The sequence below is a fragment of the Sparus aurata genome, chromosome 22 (assembly GCF_900880675.1).
Source record: "Sparus aurata chromosome 22, fSpaAur1.1, whole genome shotgun sequence".
NCBI lineage: Eukaryota > Metazoa > Chordata > Actinopteri > Spariformes > Sparidae > Sparus > Sparus aurata.
The window spans coordinates 11,339,033-11,365,410 of NC_044208.1; the positions used below are offsets into that span (position 1 = coordinate 11,339,033).

A 26,378-nucleotide genomic window follows, 5' to 3' on the forward strand; every position below is an offset into this window, starting at 1 on the left:
GTGTTCGAGGTTTTTTTTCACATGCAACCTTCTTTTGGAATTTGAAATGATGTGTCAAAAGCTTAAATGAACAGTTGATTTTAGTGAATAATGTTTTTTGAATACTGTATGTTACATTATAAACATTTATTCTGATAAGGATGACTCACTTTGCAACATAGTACAGGTCAGAATGGCTTGTTAAAAGTGTCATCACAATGAGAAGCTGGTGAAACAGTGAAGAGTGAAGTATTGTGCTTTGACAAAGCATGCAGAGAAGTGGAGTTGGTTGAGAATTTCTATTTTAGCTGATGCGGTGAACATGCGTCCTTCTGAGAGTCTCAGTTCTCTGAGACAGCAGAGAGGGGCTTACACCAGGATCATACACAAACCCCCCCAGCTTGTAGCTCCTTATTGTCTGTTGGTTTGTCAGGATCATCCTGAGATGCTGATTCTTGCTATTCCGCATCACGTAGAGTCCTTAGACATCTCACTGTCTATACTGACACATGAGTGGAACCAGATCTGTGTGCTGTTGCTTGTTTAAAAAATCCAAAGGTCAGGTTGTGGATTTTATGTATCTGTCCTTTCACACCATACCAAAAGGTTTTACCTTAAAAAAGTCTATGTCTTGTAACTGAGTTCAGACACTGTAGATGTGCTCAGACAAAAAGGTTTAATTTTACACAGTTACTCTCCGCTCTTCAGTTCAGTTAGGGCCTGTTGATTGTTTTTCAACATCAACCTCAGTGAACGACAGCCATGACTGATGACTCAGTTATCATTCATGTGCTCCTAATTGGTCAATGTTACAAAAGGGAAACTGTTGTACAAAGATGGAGGCGAAATGACAAAAAAGAACTACAGTTAGCACTGCGTGGTTGTCTGCTATTGAGCTATGGGGTTGATTAATAGCCAGAAATGTTTTGCAGAATATTATGATGTCACAGTGAAGTTCACCTTTGACCTTTTGGATATAAAATGACATAACTCCCTAATTTAATCCTATTAGATGTTTATCTGCTTATGTCCAAGTGAAAGTTGTAGCAAAATTTAAAGCGTTCCTGACAGTGGTGGACGGTAACGGAGTAAATTTACTGTACTTAAGTACATATCCAGAGGATTTGTACTTTACTTGAGTATTAGATTTCTTTGGTACTTATTACTCTTACTTGAATACATTTCCAAGACAAATATTTTTACTTTTACTCGAGTTAATTTGTAGGAAGGCTGAAAAGTACTCGTTACTTTCAGGTCTGCTCTTTCTTTCTTTTTTTTTTTTCTAAAATACTATTGGACACAAGCTGTGTTTGTCAAAGAAGGAAACCTATCTCAGTGCACACTCTCCACTGGGATCTACGTAAAAGCAGAAATACGTCATCCCTCCCCATAAGGACACCACCAAAGTAGCCACGCTATTGACTGCGTTTGTCAACACAAAACCGCGACAATTGCTGCATCAGATGTAGTTTATTGTAAAGCAGTGATTCTCAACCAGTGGTCTGGGGACAACATTGGTCTTTGAGGGGTTTCCAGTTCCCAACTTAGCTAAATGATAGAGAGTTAGTTGGACAGTGCAGGTTCATTTGGTTACAGTTTTAATGATTGTTAATAAACATCTGCATCTGCAACATCTGCTGTCCTCCTGTGATCCCATTCATTGTATTTGTTTTTATAGGTGTTTCTGCAGGCTTTATATAACATTGTGGTCCTAAAAGCAAGCACATCAGTGCAGGTGGTTTCAAAGAGTTAATTCTCAGAAACAAGAGTTAAAAGGTCCTTAAATTCATTTAGAAAAAATTATAGTAATTCATTGATGTGAAAAATAAGAAATACTTTTACTCTTACTTTTACTTAAAGTATATTTAAAAGCATGTACTTTTGGATACTTAAGTACCTTTAAAAGCAAGTACTTTTTTACTCTTACTCGAGTAACATGTCGACTGAGCTACTTTTACTTGTAACGGAGTAAATTTTGACCAGTGGTATTTGTACTCTTACTCAAGTACTGGGGTCGAGTACTCTGTCCATCTCTGGTTCCTGAGATATGGCAATTGGTCGCTTTTTGGATGGCAAGAATTGAAGGCCATGAGGTATCAGTGACATTTGATGACCACAACTAGTCAGTTCATCCTTGAGCCCAATTTCCTGAGATATGTCTTTCCCCTAAAAATGGACAGACGGACAGACAACCCCAAAACATAATGCCTCCAGCCGCCAGAAGGCATTAGAATGTCGGTTTGAACAGTGAACAGCAAACAAGATTAAACATAAATTTAAAAAATAATAATTTGCTGTGCAACACTGCACAACAAAGACAATATTTTCCGTTCATATATATTTTACTTAGATACAATATATCCACACATAACAAAATATTGGTACTTGCTTCTGAGCCAGCTTAATGCCAGATGCCTCATTACTGCAGGATTTAAGATGAATTTTTCAGCGCCACACTTACTTATTTTTTTCCACTAGGCAAGACCAGGCAGGCATTTACCTGTATATTTGGTGGAATTTGGAAATGGATGACCCTGAGGTCATGTTCAACAGTGCACACATTTAATTGGGCCCCTGGTGATGGAAAAGTGGAATGTGATTATGGAGTTAGAATCATGCCAAAACACACACACAAAACTTGTTTTACTCACGCCCAACGATTCACAAACAAACTCAGTGTGGTCTGCAAATGCTAAACATCATTCACAAACAGTGGCGGTTCTAGACCAGTTTTAATAGGGGGGCCAGGTTGGGCCAGCTTTTTTGTTAGGGGGCACATACTACCCGGAAAAAAGGATAAATTCCTCATTCAGACAAAGCAGTGTTTACAATTTCAGCAATTTTGATTGGGTAGTAAACTGCTGAGACACTTTAATTCTGCCTTTCTCTTCAGAACAAAATTATTGCAAGAAATCTGTCATTGTATTATTAATGCAGACTCCCTGTCAGGGGGGGCACAGGGGGGTCCAGACTCAGAGTTACGGGGGCACTGGCCCCTGTTGGCCCCCCGATAGAACCGCCCCTGTTCACAAACTAATGCATTTTGTTTTGCAAATAACAAATGTACCAATCAAACAAATACATCATGCTTCAGAAACAAATACAGCATGTTTTACACATACAAAGACACATATTTCTTCAAGTACAAGAAAGTATCCTTCAAGTACAAATTAAAATATTTCAAGTACAAAAAAATGTCCTTCAAGTACAAAAAATAATTCTACAAGTGCGAAAAAACTGTCGCGTGACTTTTGGCACTACTTTTCCGCCTTGCTGATCCACACACAAATGTCTTCAGATCCACACACAAATGCCACTAAACTTTCCAACAAATGTCCTGTAATTAGCACTCCATAACAACAGGTGGCGGTGCTGAGTCAATTTAAGGCCAGCAGGACGATTTTTCCCCCCTAAATTTTTATTTTTTTATTTTATTCAAGGCCGCAACAGGATTTGTACAAATATGTTTCTTTGTATGTGTAAAACATGCTGTATTTGTTTCTGAAGCATGATGTATTTGTTTAATTGGTACATTTCTTATTTGCAAAACAAAATGCATTAGTTTGTGAATGATGTTTTGCATTTGCAGACCACAATGAGTTTGTTTGTGAATCGGTGGGCGTGAGTAAAACAAGTTTTGTGTGTGTGTGTGAAGTTTTGGCATGATTCTAACTCCATATATGATAGCTTTGTGCAGCTGTGGCTCAGGAGGTAATGTGGGCTGTCCGGTAATCTGGATGTCGATGGTGTGATTCCCTGTTTCCCCTGGCTGCACATCGAAGTATCCTTGAGCAAGAAGCTGAACCCTAAATCGATCCTGATGAGTAGGTCGGCACATACATGGCAGCCTCTGCCAGCATGAATGCTTGCGTGAATAGGTGAATGTGAGAATCTTCTTTTTTCAAGCAATCATTTGCAATTAAAGGCTCCTTTGAATGACATTTGTTTAAAAGAAAAAGGACAAAAAGAACTTACTTAGACAAGAAGTTACTATTTCCCTATTGTTCTTCTCTGTCTTTGAACCTTCTCAACATTAGTTCCTCCAAGTAGCAAAAAAGAGGAATGTAGATGGGGAAGTGACACGATATTGATCAGGCTGTTTACACTGATAAGGCAAGGACTTTGCATTGTCATTGCCACATTCAGATCAAATAAACCAACACACACACACACACTGTATCAGGGGGAACTAGCCTCAGGTGTGGTCCCAGGTTTTCTCACAGTAATATTTGAGTCAATAGAAAAAAAACATGACCTCTATTGGTACATCATACAGTCAAGAGTGAAGTGGTATTCTGACAATCGGATGCCGGTGCAATTATTTGGATATAAACAAGACCACAAATGGGATTCTCCTTTATCATGATTTGTAGATAACAAGATAGAAGGATTAAGTGAATCAAACCAAGAGAAAGCCTCTTGTGAAAGACTTACGAGACACCAGCAAAAATAAACTACATACGCAACGAAACTGATAGAAATAGCTGCGTTTGATACAGATGATACAGTCTTTGATGCAAGAGTTGACCCCCTTTCTTCTGTAACTTAATTGCGGTGTTCCCCAAGGTTCCATTCTGGGCCGATGTTGTTTTCCGTATGCATGCCTCTGTTTCAGTTACTCACATCATACAGAGCCTTAATGCTCACCAACATTGCCAGCAAATAACCAAAGGTAACTGATTTTATCTGTTTAGGTATAAAGAAATCTGCAGAGAAGTGGGGGAAAAGTAAAACTAAGGCTACCAAAGTAAGAACACTTTAAATTTTTTTGATCCTTTGTCATTTGGATGATGAACCTCACAAAATTGGTTTCCTTAAATGCTATATTAGCAGCCAGCAGCCACAGGAGCTCCTTAGCAAGTTGATCCAAGTGCTCCAATAACTAACTAACTAACTAACTAACAATAAACTGGTGTATAAGCTGTGTGCACAGCTCATGCAGCTTCCCTTTTTAGATATAATCAGAAATTAAAGTGGAAGTGCCAGTTGTTGAAGTTGTGCAACAGTTGTGTACTACAAAAAACATTTCATATGCTAATACTACTAGTATTAGCATATGAAATGTTTTTTTTTTCTACAAACAGTGATGATTTGAAGAATGCTTTCTCACAAACACAAGATACACGTACTTCTGCATTATCTACAGTAGTGCAGTATTGACAGTCATATGGTTACATTTATTTAACTTAAAATATCAAATATGTCAAAATATGTCACCATTTTGACTGACTTGTTCACCTTCCATCCTAATCAGAAGCAGGGATTGGTCCTATAGCGTAAAATTAATAAAATTAACACACAATTGCACTTGGTCAGAAAGCAATAACAGATCATGTCAGAAAAGTATATATTTCAATCACAATGAAAAAAAATTAATTAAAGACGCAAATCCTCACAGTTAAGAGACTGTTGACTGAGTTGTTTTTACTTCAATTATTGTCTTAAACTCAAGTATAAAAATTGAGTTACTTGGGCTTCAAAGTTAAACTTGAGGAAGTCATGAGATACCATTTTTGTGGTGGTGGGCACGGATGCAATGAGACATCACATTTCATCTCTGCATATATAGCTGGGTGATGTGTATCAGTCTAACAGTAGACACAGACATTTACATTAACTGTAAACATCTCACTGCTCTGTTTGAAAAGCCTTTTGTCTCTGAACGTGAAAGGTAAGAAGGGAATTCAAATTCAACCTCATTTAACATTTTTAAGTTTCTCCAACACAAAAAAAAAACAACTGCTACATTTGACATTTGCATTTCTTTTTCTTTTTGTAGGATGAAGTTATTTGCAGTGTTTCTCGTGCTGTCGATGGTCGTTCTCATGGCTGAACCTGCTGATGGATTTTTCGGCTGGCTAATTAGAGGCGCCATTAGCGGTACACTGGAAATATTTGGTCTTTTACTGGCACTTATTTGAAAAAAACATGGCTCATGTAACTGATAAATACGGTTCACAATGAAATGCAGTAGCAGCAGCAACAGTCAGTTTACTCCAATAGAGGACGAGGAAGTTTTTTCAGAAACAGCACATCAGAGCATTTCTTATTAATTTAATTAGTTACACAGGAACTTTCCCTATAATGTGAAAAATGGCCTTATCTGACCTCAAATGAATGTATCATAATAAAGACTATCAATGTGTATTAGTGATCACTTATGTACACTTAAGGTTTTTTCTGATGTATGATATTAAGAGTTCAGATTTAACGCTGTTGGTTTCCTCTGTTTTATTCAGCTGGCAAGGCGATCCATGGGTAAGGATTTTTTCCTACTCTTTTTAAAAATGTGTTTTTGTTTACAATAATCAACAACTAGTTTTGTAAAAGATTTTGAAGTTAAAGTAACATATATACACCTATTACACTCATCATATCTATATTTCTTAAAGGCTATATGATAATACAAATACAAACACTATCATTACACTATCTTCTCTACCTCCACCAGCGCTATCCGCCGCCATGGAGACTTGCAGCAGGAGCAGCTGGAGCAGCTGGAGCAGCAGCAGCAGCTTGACAAACGGTCACTTGATGCTTTTCACTAAGCTGAGGAGGCCACTCTGAAGTCATATTTTGGATGAAATAAGATGCTTTTTGTGCTTCAACATAAGTAAGAAATGTATCTTTCAAGTGTGACAGGCACTTCTTGACAATACAAATGTCTTGGCTTAATACATTGCAGAATTTTGATCAAATTTGGTGGATGGTCATATGTTCAGAATAAATACGCATTGCAACAAAATGTTTTCTGTTGTTTTATTTATGATAGAAATTAAGAATAGGAGAATCAAACAAGAGAAACACAAGCTGTCACAATAACAACCCAAGAAAGATAACCAGTTAAATATTTCTGTATTTCTAACTTAGAAACCAACAATGTACCATGCTATGACTTTCCATGCATTTTTAAATGGTTTTCCAATATTAAAAAAACCCAAAACAATTGGGACTATAAATAAAGTTTTCAAATTTTGAATTTCTTTAGCTAGGTAGAACACTTAGTTTCTTTCAAAAGAGACACCAACAAAAATAAAACAACATCTAAAATCATATGACAAACACAGCAATATGATATCTAGTCTATTTCTGTGAAAACAGTAATATAATCTTGGGGAGTCATTTTTAATACCCCAAGTCGTAATCCAGTATAAGATTGCTGTACACAATGCAAACGACAATAACGTGAGCTAGCATCAGGATAATATGATATGGGTAGTGGTAATCATTTGAAAATTGATTGCAATACTAATACAAGAACAAAATAATTTATACAAGTGAACGGAAGAGTCATTGTTTTAAAACATAAGCGGTACTCTTAGAAAGACAGGTTGCATCACTGAGGACCCTTCACACCCCTTCACTACTGGTTTCAGCTACTCCACTCAGGCAGCTGTCAGAGAAACTCTGGCCAAAAGGAGAACTTACAAAAACTCTTTTATTCCCACTGCAGTGTGCATTTTAAAGAAGGTAAAATAGACACTACTCTTTTAATGTAGCTTTGCACACATACTTTTATTGATTAAGGGAACTGGTATGTGACTTCATGTGAGTCTCATTGTTGTGAATGTTCTTTCATGTTGTTTGAGCCCTAACCAAAGCTCATTTCTGTCACTATGTTATAGACAATAAAGGTTCTGGAATCTTGGAATAATTCCAACAAAGACTACCAAGAAGATCACATCTTGATAAAATAAAGTTAGTTAATGGGAAATAATGTAAAATTTAACCAGTTTTTATTCACTTTTTAGCCCATATGAAGAGTACTCCTGACCTACTTTTGACAACTCACAAAAGTGACTGTTGAATATCAGTATTGACCAATTGTGAGCTATGCTTGATAATAATTAATAATAATGTTAATAATAATAATAATAATGCATTTTATTTATATGTGCCTTTCAGGACTCTCAAGGTCACCTTACAAAAAGAAAACAATTACAGAACAACAACAGTAATAAAAACTATTAAAAACAATTAGAATACAAATAGTGAAACAATTCAATATAAAATGATAAGAGAAGACAACACAGCAACAATAAAATCAGATATATTATGAGGGGAAGGCCAGTCTGAACAGGTGTGTTTTGAGATGTGACTTGAAGGTTGAGAGTGTTGTTAAAGACCGGATGTCCTGAGGGAGTGTGTTCCAGAGCCGAGGGGCAAAGCAACTAAAAGATCTTAATCCCATTGTGGATAAATGTGCAGAAGGGGTGAAGAGGAGCTAAGCAGAGGAGGTCCTAAGTGTACGGGAAGGTATGTTTTTTTTTAAGGAGTTTGGTGAAGTATGGAGGTGCAAGGTTATGGAGGGCCTTAAATGTGAGAAGGATAACCTTCTAGTCGATGCAGAGAAGGACCAGAAGCCAGTGAAGCTGTTTGAGGACAGGAGTGATGTGCTGTGTGGATGGCGTTCTGGAAATGACACGTGCAGCCGAATTTTGGACCAATTGGAGTTTATTGAGGGATTTCTGTGGTAGACCATGTAGAAGAGCATTGCAGTAATCAAGGCGGGATGTGACAAGGGCGTTAACCAGTATGGAAGTGCTATTAAGGGAGAGTGATGGACGAAGGCGATTGATATTGCAAAGATGAAAGTATGCAGACCGGGTGATGTTATTAATATGGGCATTGAAGGAGAGGGTGCTGTCCAGGATGACACCCAGACTCTTGACCTGAGGGGAGGGATAAACAGCAGTGTTGTCAATGTGAAGTGAGAAACTAGTGTTAGATTTGGACAGTGTGGATTTTGTGCCAACCAAAAGGAATTCTGTTTTATTTCCGTTGAGTTTGAGAAAATTGTGCGAAAACCAGGTTTTGACATCTTGCAGACAGTCAAGGAGGGAGGGTGGAGGAAGTGAAGAGCCGGGTTTGCAGGAGAGATAGAGCTGGGTGTCGTCTGCATAGCAATGGAAATTGAGTCCATGATTCCTGAAGATATTACCGAGAGGGAGTAGGTAGATGATGAAAAGAAGAGGACCAAGGACAGAACCCTGCGGCACACCACTATTGACTGGGGAAGGATGGGATTTGTAGTTCTTCAGCTGTACCAATTGTGTGCGACCAGAGAGGTAGGAGGTGAACCAGGAGAGAGTGGTGTGATTTAGTCCAATGGAGATTAGGCAGTTAAGGAGGATGCTATGGGAGATTGTGTCGAAAGCTGCAGTAAGGTCAAGGAGGATGAGTATGGTGAGATGTCCGGAATCTGCTGCCATAAGAAGGTCGTTGGTGGTCTTTGCCAGAGCTGTTTCGGTGCTGTGATGAGGATGGAAACCAGATTGAAACTGTTCATAGAGGGTATTGTGAGTGAGATGATTATGGACCTGTGCAGCAACCACTTTTTCCAGGATTTTGGACAGAAACAGAAGGTTAGAAATTGGTCGGAAATTGTTGACATCATTGGGTTCCAAGCCAGGTTTTTTGAGTACTGGCGTGATTATTGCTGATTTGAGGGGGGCTGGAATTGAGCCAGAGGAGAGGGAGGAGTGTATGATGTCGGTAATGAGTGGGAAAAGAGAAGGGAAATGGAGTTTAACAAGATTTGTAGGTAGAGGGTCGAGACTACAGGTGGAGGACTCAAATTTCAGAATGATGGTGGATATTTCAGTAGTGGTTGGGAGATCAAAATTAGAGAGAGGGGATATAAGAGGTGGAGAAGGAATAATGCAGTATTTACAGTTATTCCTCTTGCATGGGGGAGGTAGTTGATTATGAATATTAACAATTTTGCTTGTGAATAAGTTCATGAAATTATTGCAAAGGGTAGTAGAGTACATGTGGGAGGCAAGAGTGTCAGGGAGCCGTAATATATTGTTGAGTGTGGTGAACAGAGTGCGTGTGTTTCCTTGAGCAGTCCCGATGACAGTGGCGTAGTATTCCATTTTGGCCTTGGCTATGGCATCTTTATATTTCAGCAGGTGGTTATGGTACATGTTATTGTGAATAGTGAGACCGGTTTTTCTTGAGAGGAGTTTCAGTCTGCGTCCTTCAGTTTTGAGTCCATGGAGTTCCGGGGTGTACCAGGGGGCAGAGCGTGTGAAGGTGACAGACCGTGTTTTCAATGGTGTCAGTGTGTCCAGGAGGTCGTTGAGTCCGTAGTTATAGGCAGATACCAGATCCTCGGGTGTGGTTAAGTGGTCAGTGCTAGGGAGAGAATTTATTGCGGCTGAGAGAGTTGATGGATTGATGTTCTTGATGTTTCTGAATGTAATGTAACAGGGTGCTTTCATTTTGGATAAGGGTAAGTTAACAGTAAAAGATATAAGCTTGTGATCTGACAAGGGAAAATCTGATATAGTGTTTTTGAGTGGTGGCACGCCAGTGCAACAGATGAGATCCAGAATATGTCCTCTTGAGTGGGTGAGAGTGTTAATAAACTGATGGATACCAAAACTGCCCAGGCAAGATGTGAATTCTTTTGTAAGAGAGCTGTCTATGTTGTCCATATGAATATTAAAGTCCCCTAGAAGTATTATGTTGGGTGACAGAGAGCATAAAATGGCAACGAAGTTCGAGAATTCATTTATAAAACCAGAGTTATGTTTAGGTGGACGGTAAATAACAGCTAAAGTAGTGGGAGTGGTTCCATGGATTTTCAGTGCAGTGGATTCAAATGATGTGTGAGGGGTGACTGGGAGAGAGGAGACCTTGTATTTCTCATTGTAGAGTATTGCCAGACTGCCCCCGTGTCCTGAGGCACGAGCTTGACAGGTGTAGATGAAGCCGTGTGGGGTTCATAGGTTGAGTTCAGTGTAATTGCTGGGTTGTTGCCATGTCTCAGTCAAGCACAAAAAGTCAAATTTGTGATCATTCACTAGATCGTGAATGAGCTGTCCCTTGTTAGAGATGGAGCGGACATTAAGCAGGCCCATGGAGATATTGCTTTCATTAGGACCAGTGCTAGTCGTCGCGACTAGGCTAGTCAGCAGAGAGTTATCTCTGCCTCTGCTACTGATGGCTTTAGGGTGATGGTGTCTGTTGGTGACATGGACGGGGATGGGAAGAGGCCGAGCAGTAACATGCTCAGCCCACAACAGGGAGGGAGGGGTAGCCTGCTCCCTGTTGGTTATCCCAACACGAATACGTAAAACAGAAAGGTTAAAAGCATCAACAGCATCAGCAGGACCCGCATTGTCTGGGACAGGGCTTTGTGGGGTGGAGCAAGTGGTCTGGGCAGGGTCCTGCTGGAGAGACCATCAATTGGTGTTAAAAGCAATGAAGTTAATGAAGTTTTGGGTTAGTATGCCTGTTCCTTTCCAGTTAAGATGTAGCCCATCATGCTTAAACAAGTCCCACTTAGTCCAGAAGGAGTTAAAATTACTGATAAAACCAAGACCAGTGGCAGTGGTAAAATTTTCCATCCACCGGTGGAGACTAAAAAGACAGCTAAAACGCTCAGAGCTCTTTGTCAGAGAGGGGGTGGGACCCGATAAAATAAATCTCCTCCCCACACTTTCAACTGAGGTGGCCAGAGACTCAAGGTCATAGTGAAGTTTAATTGACTGCCTGGACATGACGTCATTTGTGCCAGAGTGTGAAATTACAGTGTGAACAGAGGGATGAATGTCCAAGAGAGCTGGGATCAGTTCAATAAAATCGTCCGTTTTACCTCTAGAGAGACAGTAGGTTATTGCACCAGGGAGCCTTAAAAATCTAACAATGGAGTCGCCAACAATTAAAATCTCAGGTTGGACTGTACCGAGGTTATTGTTGTAGACGGCAAGCTTTGAACTCAGGTGATGTCCAGTAGGAAGCGAGCTAGTCACGGTCAGGGGAGGTGGATGATTGCGCACCTGGTCCGAAGCCCGCACATCAACAGGTGGCTTTTGTGAAGAAGCAGAGGACGCTGGTGCTGACGCGGAGGTCTCCGAGTCCACGGGTGACAGACGGGGTCGCTTGCTGCCGGGGGCCGTCGGGGAAGGGGAGCCTGAGGAAGAGGTGGAAGTGACGGGTGCATGGCGCTTTCTCGATGCAGGCTACACCAGGATAGTTCTGTGAGCCAACTGAGGGGGAGTGGAATCAGGCGTGAGAAAAAGTTACTCAGACTCAGACTCAGACAACTTTATTTATCCCACCAGGGGCAATTGGTTTCAGCAGCTTGCATACTGGCACAGTACAACAACACAGTACACACAATAAATAAATAGGGAATAAGGTAGAATAAATAAATAAATAAAATGCCAAGGAGTAAAGTGTCATCAAGAATCAATAGTTGAATAAGTGAATAAATAAGTAGATAAATAGATAGGTTGCACATGTTGACCTATATGATGTACATGGTAAAGGAATAAGATAAAATCATTATGAAGAATTTAAGAGACGAATAGCAGAGGGGATAAAAGATTTTAAAAAGCGGTTAGTCTTACCGACGGTGAGATATAGCGACGACCTGAGGGCAACAGAGAAAATTCACTTGCAAGCACGTGACCAAGAGAAGACAAAATGTTGTTTGCTTTCCTCAGAGTTTGTTGGTCACAAAAACTGGTCAGGTCCCTAAATTTCACTCCTGTGATCTTGGAACATGTTTTTTAGTAATGCTATACAAGCTGTTTTTATCTTTCAGTTTAAGGCTGGGAAACCAGCAGATGAAGGAGAAACACAGGAGACTTTCGATAAAGGACTGATAAAAATGACAAAGAATAACAGGGCTGACAGAAAAAGAGGTCAGTTTGCAGAGAAGATGAATTCTCTGTTGCCCTCGCTTCACAATGTCTGCAGTGTTTACATCAAATTTCAGCTTCTCGTCAAAAAAGGTGCCAAGATATTTATATGAAGTAACCCTTTCTACAGTTTTGCCATGGATGGTGCTATCTACGGCTGGAATTTGACCAGGTAGCTTCCTTGCCTAATGCTTCTGCATTCATCTGTATATAAAATAAAAAGGGGGAGAGGACACACCCTTGTGGTGAGCCGGTGGACAGAACTAAGGAGTCTGAAACACAGCCATTTACAGAAACCCTCTGCTTTCTGTTAGTTAGGAAATCTAACAACCATAAAACAACCTGGTGGGGGAGATTAAAATCACTTATTAGCCTCTTAAGTAAAAGATGCGGCTGCATCAAATTGAAGGCCGAGGAGAAGTCAGCGAATAAGAGCCGAGCATGGGCTTGAGGTTTTTCCAAATGTCTATAGAGGCAGTTAAGGATAAAAAGCTTGGCGTCCTCCACGCCTTTCCCTGCCTGGTAAGCAAACTGGAGTGGGTCTATGCTCCCCTCCATATGTGAAATAATCATGTTCTTCATAATTTTCTCAAAGACCTTCACACAGTGGTGTGAGTGCTACTGGTCTAAAATCATTGAGTTGTTTGGGGGATGAGTTTTTGGGAACAGGGATTATGATTGAGGATTTCCATAAATCAGGTTCTTGACTGCAGTTAAGTGACCTCTGAAAGATGTGGTGGAGGACACTGCTAAGTTGGTCAGCACAATACCTTAATGTGCGTCCACAAATTTCATCTGGGCCACAGGCCTTTCTTACATTGACTTTCTTCAGGATGTTGTTTACACATTCCTCACTGATGACCATATTACAGTCAGTGACAGAGGAAATACCCTGAAGAGAAAATTTGTCTGAGAGGTCATGGTTTTCGAACCGGGAGTGAAAGAGATTAAAAGCATTTGGCAGATCTTCAAAGCGGGATGTCAGCATCAGGTGGGTCATAGAAGGGAAGGGAAAGGCGCTTGGTGCCTTTTACTATCGAGGCCCAGGTGGGGGACTGCGGTAAAGATGGGCTGGGGACATCGGGAGGAGTAGTGGATGAAATTGGTGTCCAAGGCGGCTGGTCAACCGGGAGCTTGAGACGCGCCAGCTGGGAACACAGGTCGGATTGCCACTGAAGGAGTTCCCCGATGAGCTGCTCTATGGACCTGAGTTCGGACTTCAGCTCCATAGCACTATCCATGATCTCTGACGGAGCCATCAGAGGAGCTGAAAACAGAGAAAAACACAGAGCCAGCAAGACACGGACAGACCGAGGTAGAGTTGTGCAGGAACTATCAGCTGGAAAGTGCAGGACCCAGAGCGGAGACTTACACGCCAGGGCTCCGTAAAAGGAGCCCAAAGTGGAGAAATCAACTCAGGAAGTGGATAAGGTAGTGTTACGGCCGCCGCTGGCTGCCGTGTAGCCTGTATTCATTGTGTTGTGTTCTCTGAGTGATTCTGCCAGTTATGCAAATGCAGCTGTGTGATTCCCTGTTGAGGATTGGTCCTTCTTGAGCTGAGGCCGTCTACTTCCTGTTTCCTGTTCACTGGCGTCTACTACCTGTTTCCGGTTCACTGGCGTCTGTGATTGGTGTGGCTGTGATTTGACCGAACCTGCCAATCAAGAGCCTTCAATCAACCTCAGCTGCAGTATAAATGGCTTGTGTGTCCTCAGTTTCGCGCTGCTGTGAACCTGTGATCAGTTTGCCTCTCTGTGCGTTGCATATCATTGTGTGTCTTAGAGTGTTCATAGGTATTGCCTGTCTGTTGCCTGTCTGTTGCCTGTCTGAGTGGCTTCAGTCAGTGTGTTGGGAATCTTTGTCCTATATTTAGTTTAATACAGAGTACCAGAGTTGGTCACTCTTTTGGTTTGAGTTGCTGAATAACTGTTTGTTTGTTTTTGGTCCCTTGTGTTTTGTTAGCTTATGGGTGCTGACCTCCTTTTGTTTTTTAGTGTTTTTGTTGAAAGAGCTAAATAGCTGTCATTTATCTGACTTCATTTTGTGCATTAGTCACTTGTCAGCACCTGTAAAGCCTCCTTTTGTTATATTTTCTTGTGCAAGTACACTCTCCTTATTTAATTAAAACTCTGACTTTACCCTGAGCTGGTCCAGTTGTCGTATCCCACCTCATTTCTTGTCCCAATTACATGTTACTGCTCTCCAAAACGAGCCGGGTCGTAACATAAATGGTGACTCATCCGGGATATGAAATGAAAATTGTACATTGGTAATTGTAAATTGACAATGGAATCGGGTCTGTCAGGTGTTTAGTTAATTGGTGAGTGTTTGCTGAGCTCCTTGATTACTAGGTAAGTAAGTGAGCTCATTAGGGATTCAGCTGTCTGCTTGAGTGAGTGCTGCTGGCTACTGACACCATGGCAGAACAATTTAAGTTGGATACGTTTGTAGCACATCCTACTGCTGAACAGGTACAACGTTGTAGGAAGGATGATTTATTAGAGATAGCTACGCACTTCAATATTCCCTTTATCAGGGCCATGCTTAAAAAAGAAATTAGAGAGAGAGTGATTGGTGGATTGGTGGAACAGGGTGTGATTACTCTGACTGAGCAGCTGGAGTCTGTGTCTCTTCCCAGTTCCTCAGCAGAAGCAGAGAGTGGTCCAAGTACTGAGACACCCTCAGCTGATGGGAAGGTTTCCCAGGCAGGTGAACGGGGGAAGACCCCGTTTACTCTGCCTAGGTATGATCCTTCCCCACAGAGCAGTACTGGCCATACCGAGGCACGGCTTAAAGTCCGTCTGGCTCGGCTGCAACTGGAAGCTCGTGAGCGGGAGACGCAATCTCAGCTCCAGCTCCAGTTGGAAATGAGAAAAGCTGAACTTCAGGCTGAGACGGAGAGGGCAGTGAGACTGAGACAACTCGAGCTTGAGGCTTCTAACACGGGGCAGAGTGCTCCTAGAGACTCAGGTATAACACCACCTCCCACCACCTCCACCAGTCCACCGAAAAAAGTGTTTGACATTAGTAAGCATGTGGCCTTAATACCTGTATTTCGGGATAATGAAGTTGACTCCTATTTCAATGTGTTTGAGAGGATAGCGGTTGCTTTATAATGGCTGCCTGAAGTATGGACGCTTCTGCTCCAGTGTAAAATGCATGGTAAAGCTCAGGATGCTATGGCTGCACTCCCTGTTGAAGATAGCTTATGTAACGGAGTAGATTTGTGCTTGGTAAATTATATCAAAAAAAGGTGCAACACTGCCATCTATTGGCGCAGAGGCTGGCGTGGGAATTGCACAGAAAAGAGGATTTCAGTCTGGTAAGATGTCCTCTTGCATGGTCCGGGATAATTAACGATTTTGTTAAAGGTTTCAGATGTTCATACTTTATATTTTGCTGTGTAATGTACTTGTTGAGATGTGTGCTAACTGTTTGAGCACTTACTGTGACTTGTTAAGCCATAAAGCTACTTTTTGGAGACTTGTAATGATGCTAAACTAGCTTAAATGATTTCCCTCTTTTCATGTGTTGTTCAGATTATCCTGAGACTCACGCAAATGTTCACACGCCATTGCTGTGCTGTATGCGGTGTTGCAGGTAATATGTTGTGCATTTTGTCAAGTCACTTTTCATGATGTTTTATTGTGTATTTTGTCTGTGTGAGCTGCCACTTGTTCAGCTCACGTTCATTCATCTTGCTCTGAATTTAGTGTATTTTTATACACATGTTGAATGTTGAAAGCGTTCTTGAGATCAATTTATGTCACATAATGGATTATGTGATGGGTTTTTACTTATAGTTGTGGAATAACAATATACACTATACGATCACACCAGAATGTAATTTTTGCTTCTATTTCATATGAAAAGATTTGTGTATTTTATTGTATTGTTATTGAAGGCACAGAGAAAAGAGGATTTCAGTCTGATTATCCCGAGACTCACGCAAATGTTCACACGCCATTGCTGTGCTGTATGCTGTGTTGCAGGGGACTGTGTTCAATAAACACCCCATAATCCACCTGGTTGTCGTCTGTGGTCTGTAGAAGCGACAGTAGTGTGGAGCTGCATTTTGATGTTAGCTGTGACCCGTCACACTTAGCCTTCTTGACAGTTTCATAATCTATCTTACGAGCATATGAACTTGCTCCTGAAGCGTACAGACAGAAGTTTCGAGGTCACAAGAAAACTTCTGCTCAAACCTATGTTGACTTTGCCCGTGAGAAGGGAACTCTATTTGATAAATGGTGTGCAACCTGTAAAGTTAGTGATTTCAGTGCATTGAGAGAGCTGATCCTGTTAGAGGACTTTAAGAAGTGTTTGTCTGAGCGTATTGTTGTGTACCTGAATGAACAGAAAGTGAGCACACTTTCTGCTGCCACTGTGCTGGCTGATGAGTACATGCTAACTCATAAATCAGCTTTTTCTCCAGTCTCTGCTGTCTCCCGTCCCTCCTCTCCTCCCAGATCCTCTAATCCACGTGGGCCAAAAGAGGAAAGGGAGTGTTATTACTGTCACCAGGTCGGCCATGTCATTACAAACTGCTTGACACTAAAATGCAAAGAGCAGTCCTCACGCCCTTCTCAAGCAAAAGGGGTAGGACTGATTAAAGCAGATTGTGGTGTGAACATTGACTCATCTGATCAGAAAATTGATGACTGTTTTAAGCCATTCGTGTTTGATGCCTTTGTGTCATTGACCGGTGAGTCAGCTGATAAACACCCCAAACGGGCTTTGAGAGATACTGCATGCTCTCACTCTGTTATTCTAGCGTCAGCTCTGCCTTTTTCTGATAACTCTGCTTGTCATTACAGTTTAGTTCTTAGAGGAGTTGAAATGGGTTACATGCCACGGCCAGTGTACCGCGTCTATATTCAGTCCTCCCTTGTTACTGGATCCTTCCCAGTAGCGGTCTGTACTGAACTGCCAATCCCTGGTATTGTTCTCCTGATGGGAAATGATATCGCTGGAGGTAAGGTAACCCCCACACCAGAAGTCCTGGATCAACCCCAGTGTGATGGGATCCAGACATCAGTTCAGACACCACCAAATGTGTTTCCGGCCTGCACTGTAACTCGCGCTCGTTCCCGTGAAATTAACCCAGATGACCATGAAGTTTCATTGTCTGACAGTCTATTCGTGTCAGTTTATTCAGGTGACAATGAGAAAAACAAAGAGGCTGAGAGCTCCTTATTGCCTGTCCAGGATGCATCTGCTAAGCATACGCCCCCGACTGGCCTGGAACTGCCGTTAGCTGGAGATGCGGCATTTCCAGTCAGCCGAGCGTGCTTGAGCCAGATGCAGAAAGCAGACCCGACAGTCTTTGCCAAGGTGGTGAGTAACGACAAAGCAAGGGGTGAACAAGTATCATATATTATGGATGGTGAGATGCTGACACGTAAATGGTCTCCCCGTGTAACTGGTGATTCCGATTGTGATTCTGTTTACCAGATAGTTGTTCCTGCAGGGTGCCGCCAGCATATCATGTCAGTGGCTCATGAGAGTAAGTGGGCAGGACATTTGGGCATAACCAAACGTATCAAGCCATCCTCTGACATTTCTATTGGCCAGGTTTAAAGTCTGACATTTCTAAACATTGCCGTGCTTGCCATGTGTGTCAGGTTGTCGGGAAACCTAACCAGAGTGTCCCTCCTGCACCTTTACACCCCATTCCTGTGATAGCAGAGCCATTCGAGCGAGTGATTATTGACTGTGTTGGCCCTCTACCTCGAACTAAAAGTGGAAATCAGTATTTGCTAACTATTATGTGCGCTGCCACTCGTTATCCAGAGGCTATTCCTCTTCGTTCGATAGCTGCTAGTGCCGTAGTGAAAGCTTTACTGAAGTTTTTTTCTACTTTTGGATTGCCGCGGGTGGTTCAGACAGACCAGGGCTCTAATTTTAAGTCTGGTCTCTTCAGACAGGTACTCAAGAGCTTGAGTGTGCATCACATCGTGTCCTCCGCATACCACCCCCAATCGCAAGGAGCTTTAGAGTGTTGGCATCAGACGCTAAAGTCGATGCTTAGAAAGTACTGTGTGGAGACTGAGAAACAGTGGGACGAGGGAGTTCCCTTTGTCTTGTTTGCTGCTCGTGACGCTGTGCAGGAATCGATTGGCTTTAGTTCTGCACAGTTTGTTTTCGGCCACACACCCCGTGGGCCGCTTAAGTCACTTCACAACCAATTCTTGTCATGCGAGTCTGCTCCCAAAAAGCACGTGTTAGACTACGTCACCCAGTTCCGTGAGGGACGCCTTCAACGAGTTAACGCCCTTGCTAAAGTCACCCTTAGTGACTCCCAATCAGTCATGAAGCGCCATCACGATCGTTCCACTGTATCTCGCTGTTTTGAGGTAGGTGATAAAGTTCTGGTGTTGCTGCCCATCACCAGCTCCGTTTTCGCCGCTAAATTCTTCGGTCCATATGTTATTAAAGAGCGTCTTAGTGACACTAATTATGTTCTCTGTACCCCTGACAGAAGGCGTAAGACTAGAGTCTGTCACATAAACCTGCTGAAACGCTACCAGTCCTGCGAGAAAAATATTAGCTCTGCTGTTCCCTCGCTCTTAGTAGCCAAGCAGTCAGATGTTAAAGCTGCTGCTTCCATTGTGACAGAGTCTACAGGTGCTCCCCATGGAGATGATTCACAGGTGCGCGTCCCTACACATCAGCCGGTCCGCCTCCCAAATTCGGAGATGCTTGCAAATCTGTCATGCTGTTTGCAGCCTTTAACCGCTGCACAGCAACGTGATCTGGAGGTGCTGATTGGCCAGTACAATTGTCTATTCAGCGATGTTCCAAACCACACTTCTGTCTTGAAACATGATACAGAGGTAAAAGATGCGCGCCCCATAAAACAACATGCTTATCGTGCCAATCAGACTAAACGTCAGTTGATGAAACAGGAGGTAGAGTATCTCCTACAAAATGATTTGGTTTCTGCTAGTTCCAGTCCGTAGAGTTCGCCGTGTTTGCTAGAAGCTAAATCCGATGGCTCCCCCAGGTTTATCACAGATTTCCGCAAAGTAAATGCAGTTACTGTTGGAGATTCGTATCCTCTCCCTCGCATGGAGGATTGTGTCGATAATCTGGGAACCGCAAATTTCGTTAGCAAGTTACACTTGCTAAAAGGGCACTGGCAGGTACCTTTAACAGACCGTGCCAGAGAGATTTCTGTGTAACCGTGTTATCTGGTTTGCCAAATTGCAACGCTTATCTCGATGATTTAATCATTTATGCAGATGGGAAAATCACATGCATGTATTGGAGCAGGTTTTTGACCGTCTGGCCCGTGCTACATTGACTCTTGACCACAGAGTGCCAGGTAGCGTTCGATAGTGTAAAGACTTTGTTAAGTCACGCTCCTGTGCTCGCGGCCCCTGACTTTTCCACGACCCCTTTAAACTCGAGGTAGATGCCAGCGCAGTGGGAGCTGGTGCAGTCTTGTTACAGAGAGGGGAGGATGGTATTGATCATCCTGTTGCTTACTTTTCCCACAAATTCAACAGACAACAGGCAAATTATTCCACCAGTGAGAAGGAAACCCTTGCTCTGTTGTTTGAGGTCTATGTTGGGTCTACTTCTCTACCTGTTGTCGTGTTCACAATCAGCGACTCATGCGGTGGGCACTGTTGGTACAAGACTTCAACCTCGACATCCGACATAAAAAGGGGTCTGAAAATGTGTTAGCTGATGATTTGTCTAGACCGTAGAGTTTAGCTGTGTGGTATGTATGTAGTCTTAACGTCAAGCCGTAAGGGCGTGTAATTTAAGGGGGGGGGGCTCGTCCGGGATAACAATAGGCTGAATGGAAGGAAACTTACCGGCAGGGGCCTGAGTCAGGCCCGCTGCAGTGACATCGGCTTGGGTAGAAATTCCGGTTTTTGCTGATAAATTACAGCAGGTTGAAAAGTTAGCAGTAGCTTGTTCCGATAGCCGCCGTGCCAATGTTTGCCTGCCTTGTATGGGAGTGTAGTGGAATGGCTTCTTCCAAGACAACCCATGGCAAGCTTATAGCATTGTTCCTCAAGTTTTAAGGCTTTTGTCTCTTGAAAACAACAAAATTCTCTCTTCTGTTTTTGTCAGTGTCCTTTGGTATACAAACATTCAGGCTCATCTTTACTTTATTGCTTCCTTAAGTGTTAGAGCGGAAACTGGCAACCACTCTGTGTGCTCTTTTGTTAAGAGCTGCGAAATCCAAGAGGAGGATCGGAGGATCACACTGCCCACAAATGAGTGTTCTCCATGGATCCATTCTTGGTATTCAGTAGTAATTTGGTGCCCTAGGCAAAATCTTAGCCGGCGCCTTCTTCCATTGCAGTCAATTTCACAATCAGTGTTCATACACTCGCACAGAAACTGCATGTATGTATTCAAGATTGTATTTCTTTTAAGTCAAAAATATCACACCAAATAAAAACTGAAGAAAGAAACAAGTAATAAATACAATATAAATAAGGCACTGTGCAAACATATTATCTCTCAGCCTCAGAGTACCATCTCTCTCTTATCTATTGTCAGCTGCTTTGCAAAACGACCTCCAACTCCTTCCATGTGGGTATTGTGCTCCTGGCTATCCTCATGAACCTTCAGCAAGTGGCTTGCATTGTGCCAGTCCTTTAGTCCTTCCTTATTAAGTCTGTATTCTTTTGGAGAAAACATTTAGCAGCAGAAGCAGTGCAAGCTATCATTTCTGTTTGAGTACATCAGCCAGTTTATTTTGATTTTTTTCAGCACTGACTAAGACTCGGTTACAAAGTCATGTTGACACTCTCCCATCTTTTTTTGGGGGAAATGTGTAACTGTTTTTTTATTGAACTGTTCCTCTGTGAACTAACTCTCATCTCACTTTGTCAGTTAGAGGAGATGACATATGTATATGTATATGTATATATGTATATATATATATATATATATATATATATATATATATATTACTGTTACTTCAACTAGAGGTCATGGAGAAATATTATTGTTATTATATTGATCATATTCAAGTGTAGGTTTAAGAGTGTTGCCATTTTTGATTAAATTGGTTTTGTAATTACTAATGACTCTTAATGCATGCAAATCCTGACAATTAAATCATCTGTCAGCTGAGTTCTTTCTAAATTAAATATTTTTTTTATTTTCAAGTCAACTCACTGAGTTATGATGACTTGACTGAAAACTTGAACTGGAGGAACTGATAAGAGAATGGAGATGACTCCTGTTTGGATGATTTCCTCAGATGCAATGAGACATCACATTTCAGCCCTGCATATATAGATGGATGATGTGTATCGGTCTAACAGTAGACACAGACATTTATATTAACTGTAAACGTCTTACTGCTCTTTTTGAAATCGGCCTTTTGTCTTTGACCGTGAAAGGTAAGAACTAAATTCAGATTCAACCTCATTTAAAATTTTTAAGTTACTCTAACACAACTAACTAAAAAACAACTGATACATTTGATATTTGCATTTCTTTTCCTTCTTGTAGGATGAAGTTAATTGCAGTGTTTCTCGTGCTGTCCATGGTCGTTCTCATGGCTGAACCTGCTGATGGTTTTATTGGATGGCTAATTAAAGGCGCCATTAGCGGTACACTGGAATTATTTGGACTTTTACTGCCACATGCTTTGAAGAAACATGGCTTATGTAACTGATAAATGCGGTTCACAACCAAATACCGCAGCAGCAGCAACAATCAGTTTACTCTAATAGAGGACAAGAAAGTTTTGTCAGAAACAGCACATCAGAGCATTTCTTATTAATTTAAGTAGTTACAACTGAACTTTCCCTACGATGACACTTAAAGTGACCATGATGTGAAAAAAGGCCTTATCTGATATCAAATGAATGTATCATACTACAAGACCAAAATCAATGTATATTTTTTGTTTCTGATGTATGATACTAAGAGTTCAGATTTAACGCAGTTGTTTTCCTCTGTTTTATTCAGCTGGCAAGGCGATCCATGGGTAAAGACCTTTTCCTACTATTTATTCATTTATTTTTTATTTATGTGTTTATTTATTTTTTACAATCATTCAACAACTAGTTTTGCAAAAGATTTAAAAGTTAAAGTAATGTATATACAACTGTTTCACTCAATGTGATAATATTCTATCTATATTTCTTAAACTGTATATGATAATACAAATACAAACACTATCTCTACACTATCTTCTCTACCTCCACCAGCGCTATCCGCCGTCGCTTTGGAGACTTGCAGCAGGAGCAGCTGGAGCAGCTGGAGCAGCAGCAGCAGCAAGAGCAGCAGCAACAGCTTGAAAAACGTGCTCAATTCCTTCGACTTGGCTGAAATTATGCTTTGGATGAATAAAGAAGTTTCTTGCACTTCAAAATGAGAAAGAAAAGTATCTATTAAGTGTCACAACCACTTCATGACAATACAAATGTCTTGGTTTAATACATTGCAGAATTTTGATCAAATTTGGTGGATGGTCAGTTGTTCAGAATAAATACACATTTCAACAAAAGGTTTTCTGTTTTATTTTTGACAGAAATAAAGAATAGGATAATCAAACAAAAAGAAAAATAACCTGTCACAATAATAGCCTAAGATAAATAACAAGATAAATATTTCTGAATTTTAACTTAGAAACCAACAATGTACCATGCTATGATTTTGCAGACATTTATATGTGGTTTTTCATTAAGAAAAAAACAAACAATTGATACTATAATAAAAGGCATCCCATATTTTTTATATTTTTAGCAAGGTAGAACCACTGAGTTTCTCCAGAGAGAGAGAGACACCCGCAAAAATGAAACAACATCTGAAATCATACTTCAAACATAGCAATATGATATCTAGTTTATTTCTGGGAAAAGAGTAATATAATCTTGGGGAGTCATTACGTTAAATACCCCTGGTCATAGTCCAGTATAGGAAAACTGTACGCAATGCAAAAGACGATAACATGAGCTATAGCATCAAGATGATATGACATAGGGGTAATCATTTGAAAATTAATAACCGTAGGGGAAGAATAGTGAAATACTTTAACGATTACAAAGTAATTTAAATTAAACAACTGAAAGGAAGAGTCATTATTTCAAAACATAAACGGTATTCTTAGAAAAGCAGTTTGCATCATTGAGGACCCTTCACACCCCCTTCCCTACTTGTTTCAGCTACTCCCTTAAGGCAGCTGTTTCAGAGAAACTCTGGCCAAAAGGAAAACTTACATGAACTATTTTATTAGGAGTGCGTGTGTAGTGCAGTGTGCATTTTAAAGAAGGCAAAATAGACACTGTTCTTTTAATGTAGCTTTGCACACATACTTTTATTGATTAAGTGAACTGCTGTGTGACTTTATGTGAATCTCATTGGTGTGAATGTTCTTTTATGTTGTTTGAGCCCTAACCAAAGGTAATTTTCTGTCAGTATGTGATAAACAATAAAGTTTCTTGAATCTTGGAATAATTCCAGCTAAGACTACCAAGAAGCAAGGACCATAACATCTTGATAAAATAAAGATCTTTAATGGGGAATAATGTAAAATTTAAACAGTTCTCATTTACATTTTAGCCCATATGAAGAGTACTCATGATATACTTTTGACAAGTCACAAATTCAGCGTCCTCCTGCCAAATTCAGAAACATAGGTAGATTATTTGTATCTCTCCAGCAGAATCTCTAATGTAAGAGCTGACTCCGATTCCTCTGTAACTTATTTGCGGTGTTCTCTACGATCCATTTCCGGCCCCATATTATTTTCAGTATGTATGCGTTGTCTGGTTGTTTTGTTTAAGTAAAAGGAAATCCACAAAAAATTGGGGAAAATTCAGACTAAGGCTACCATACATACTGGAGCTGGAACTATTGTCACTCCAACACGATCATTATATAAAACAGAAAAAAAAAAAAAATCCTTTCAATTAAATGGGCTGTCAGCTGAACTCTTCCCAAATTAAATATTTTTTTATTTTCAAGTCAAATCACTGAGTCACTATGGCTTGACTGACAACTCGAACTGGAGGAACCGATAAGAGAATGGAGAACAGTCCTGTTTTGGTGGTTGCCTCAGATGCAATGAGACATCACATTTCATCCCTGCATATATAGATGGGTGATGTTTATCAGTCTAACAGTAGACACAGACATTTATATTAACTGTAAACATCTCATTGCTCTGTTTGAAAACAGCCTTTTGTCTCTGAACGTGAAAGGTAAGAAGGGAATTCAAATTCAACCTTATTTAAGATATTCAAGTTTCTCTAACACATAAAAAACAACTGCCACAGTTGACATTTGCATTTCTTTTCTTTTTGTAGGATGAAGTTAATTGCAGTGTTTCTCGTGCTGTCCATGGTCGTTCTCATGGCTGAACCTGCTGATGGTTTTATTGGATGGCTAATTAAAGGCGCCATTAGCGGTACACTGGAATTATTTAGCCTTTTACTGGCACTTATTTGAAAAAAAAAAGCAACAGTCAGTTTACTCTAATAGAAGACAAGGACGTTTTTTCAGTAACAGCACATCAGAGCATTTCTTATTAATTTAATTAGTTTCAACTGAACTTTCCCTACGATGACACTTAAGGTGACCACGATATGAAAAAGGGCTTCATCTAAACTCAAATGAATCTATCATAATACAAGACTGAAATCATTTTTTGTTTCTGATGTATGATACTAAGAGTTCAGATTTAACGCAGTTGTTTTCCTCTGTTTTATTCAGCTGGCAAGGCGATCCATGGGTAAGGACCTTTTCCTACTATTTGTTCATTTATTTATAATTTATGTGTTTATTTATTTATTCATTTTTTATTCTTTATTTTCAATTATTCAACAACTAGTTTTGCAAAAGATTTTAACATTAAAGTAACGTATATACAACTGTTTCCCTCAATGTAATATAACATCATATCTATATTTCTTACACTGAATATGATAATACAAACACTATCACTACACTATCTTCTCTACCTCCACCAGCGCTATCCGCCGTCGCTTTGGAGACTTGCAGCAAGAGCAGCTGGAGCAGCTGGAGCAGCAGCAGCTTGAAAAACGTGGCTTTGTTCGACTAGGCTGAAACTATGTTTTGGATAAAAAAAGATGCTTCTTGCGCTTCAACATAAGAACGCAAAATTTGTATTAAGTGTCACAACCACTTCTTGACGATACAAATGTCTTGGTTTAATACACTGTAGAATTTTGATCAAATTTGGTGGATGGTCAGTTGTTCAGAATAAATACGCATTGCAACACAACTTTGTCTGTTGTTTTATTTTTGACAGAAGTGAATAACAGGAGAATCAAACCAAGAGAAACATAAGCTGTCACAATAGATTTATATATTTATATATTAAAGTTCTTTCATGAGAAATAATGATATATTAAGCAGTTTTCATTCACATTTTAGCCCTATGAACTCATGACCTAATTTTGCCAGCTCAGAGTGACTGCTGAATATCAGTGTTGATCAATTGTGAGCTGCGTCTGATACAGATGATTCAGCTTCTCCTGCCAAAATTAGATAGAGTTTTGGTATCTCTTCAGCAGAATCTCTAATTTAAGAGCTGACTCCAGTTCCTCTATAACTTATTTGTGGTGTTCTCCAAGGATCTATTGTTGGCCCGATATTATTTTGAGTATTCATGCCTTTTCTGGTATTTTTGTTTAAGTATTAGGAAATCCACAAAGAAATGGTGGGAAAGTTAAACCGAGGCTACCAAAGTCAAACATGTTTCAGATCCCCTCTTATTTTGGTGATGACCCTCTGCGT

At 40.6% G+C, this 26,378-nt stretch overlaps 2 protein-coding genes and 1 long non-coding RNA gene across 3 annotated transcripts in view; 2 read left to right on the forward strand and 1 right to left on the reverse strand.

The window, feature by feature from the left end:
- The window catches only part of LOC115574023 (exostosin-1), a 339,107-nt gene that overhangs the window by 96,944 nt on the left and 215,785 nt on the right, over positions 1-26,378 (reverse strand). The gene's annotated exons all lie outside the window — the stretch shown is intronic.
- Positions 21,893-22,989, forward strand: LOC115574025 (pleurocidin-like peptide WF3). Its single transcript, XM_030405213.1, has 4 exons — positions 21,893-22,009; positions 22,122-22,222; positions 22,584-22,602; positions 22,826-22,989. The coding sequence occupies exons 2-4, from the start codon at positions 22,123-22,125 to the stop codon at positions 22,944-22,946; spliced, it is 240 nt and encodes a 79-aa protein (XP_030261073.1). The 5' UTR covers positions 21,893-22,009; position 22,122; the 3' UTR covers positions 22,947-22,989.
- On the forward strand, positions 24,725-25,863 carry LOC115574030 (uncharacterized). Its single transcript, XR_003982407.1, has 4 exons — positions 24,725-24,820; positions 24,926-25,026; positions 25,332-25,350; positions 25,589-25,863. It is a non-coding gene; the product is annotated as an uncharacterized LOC115574030 (long non-coding RNA).

Excerpts from the sequence above, each read along its gene's own strand:
- LOC115574025 (XM_030405213.1), top strand. The coding sequence starts at position 22,123 with ATGAAGTTAATTGCAGTGTTTCTCGTGCTGTCCATGGTCGTTCTCATG.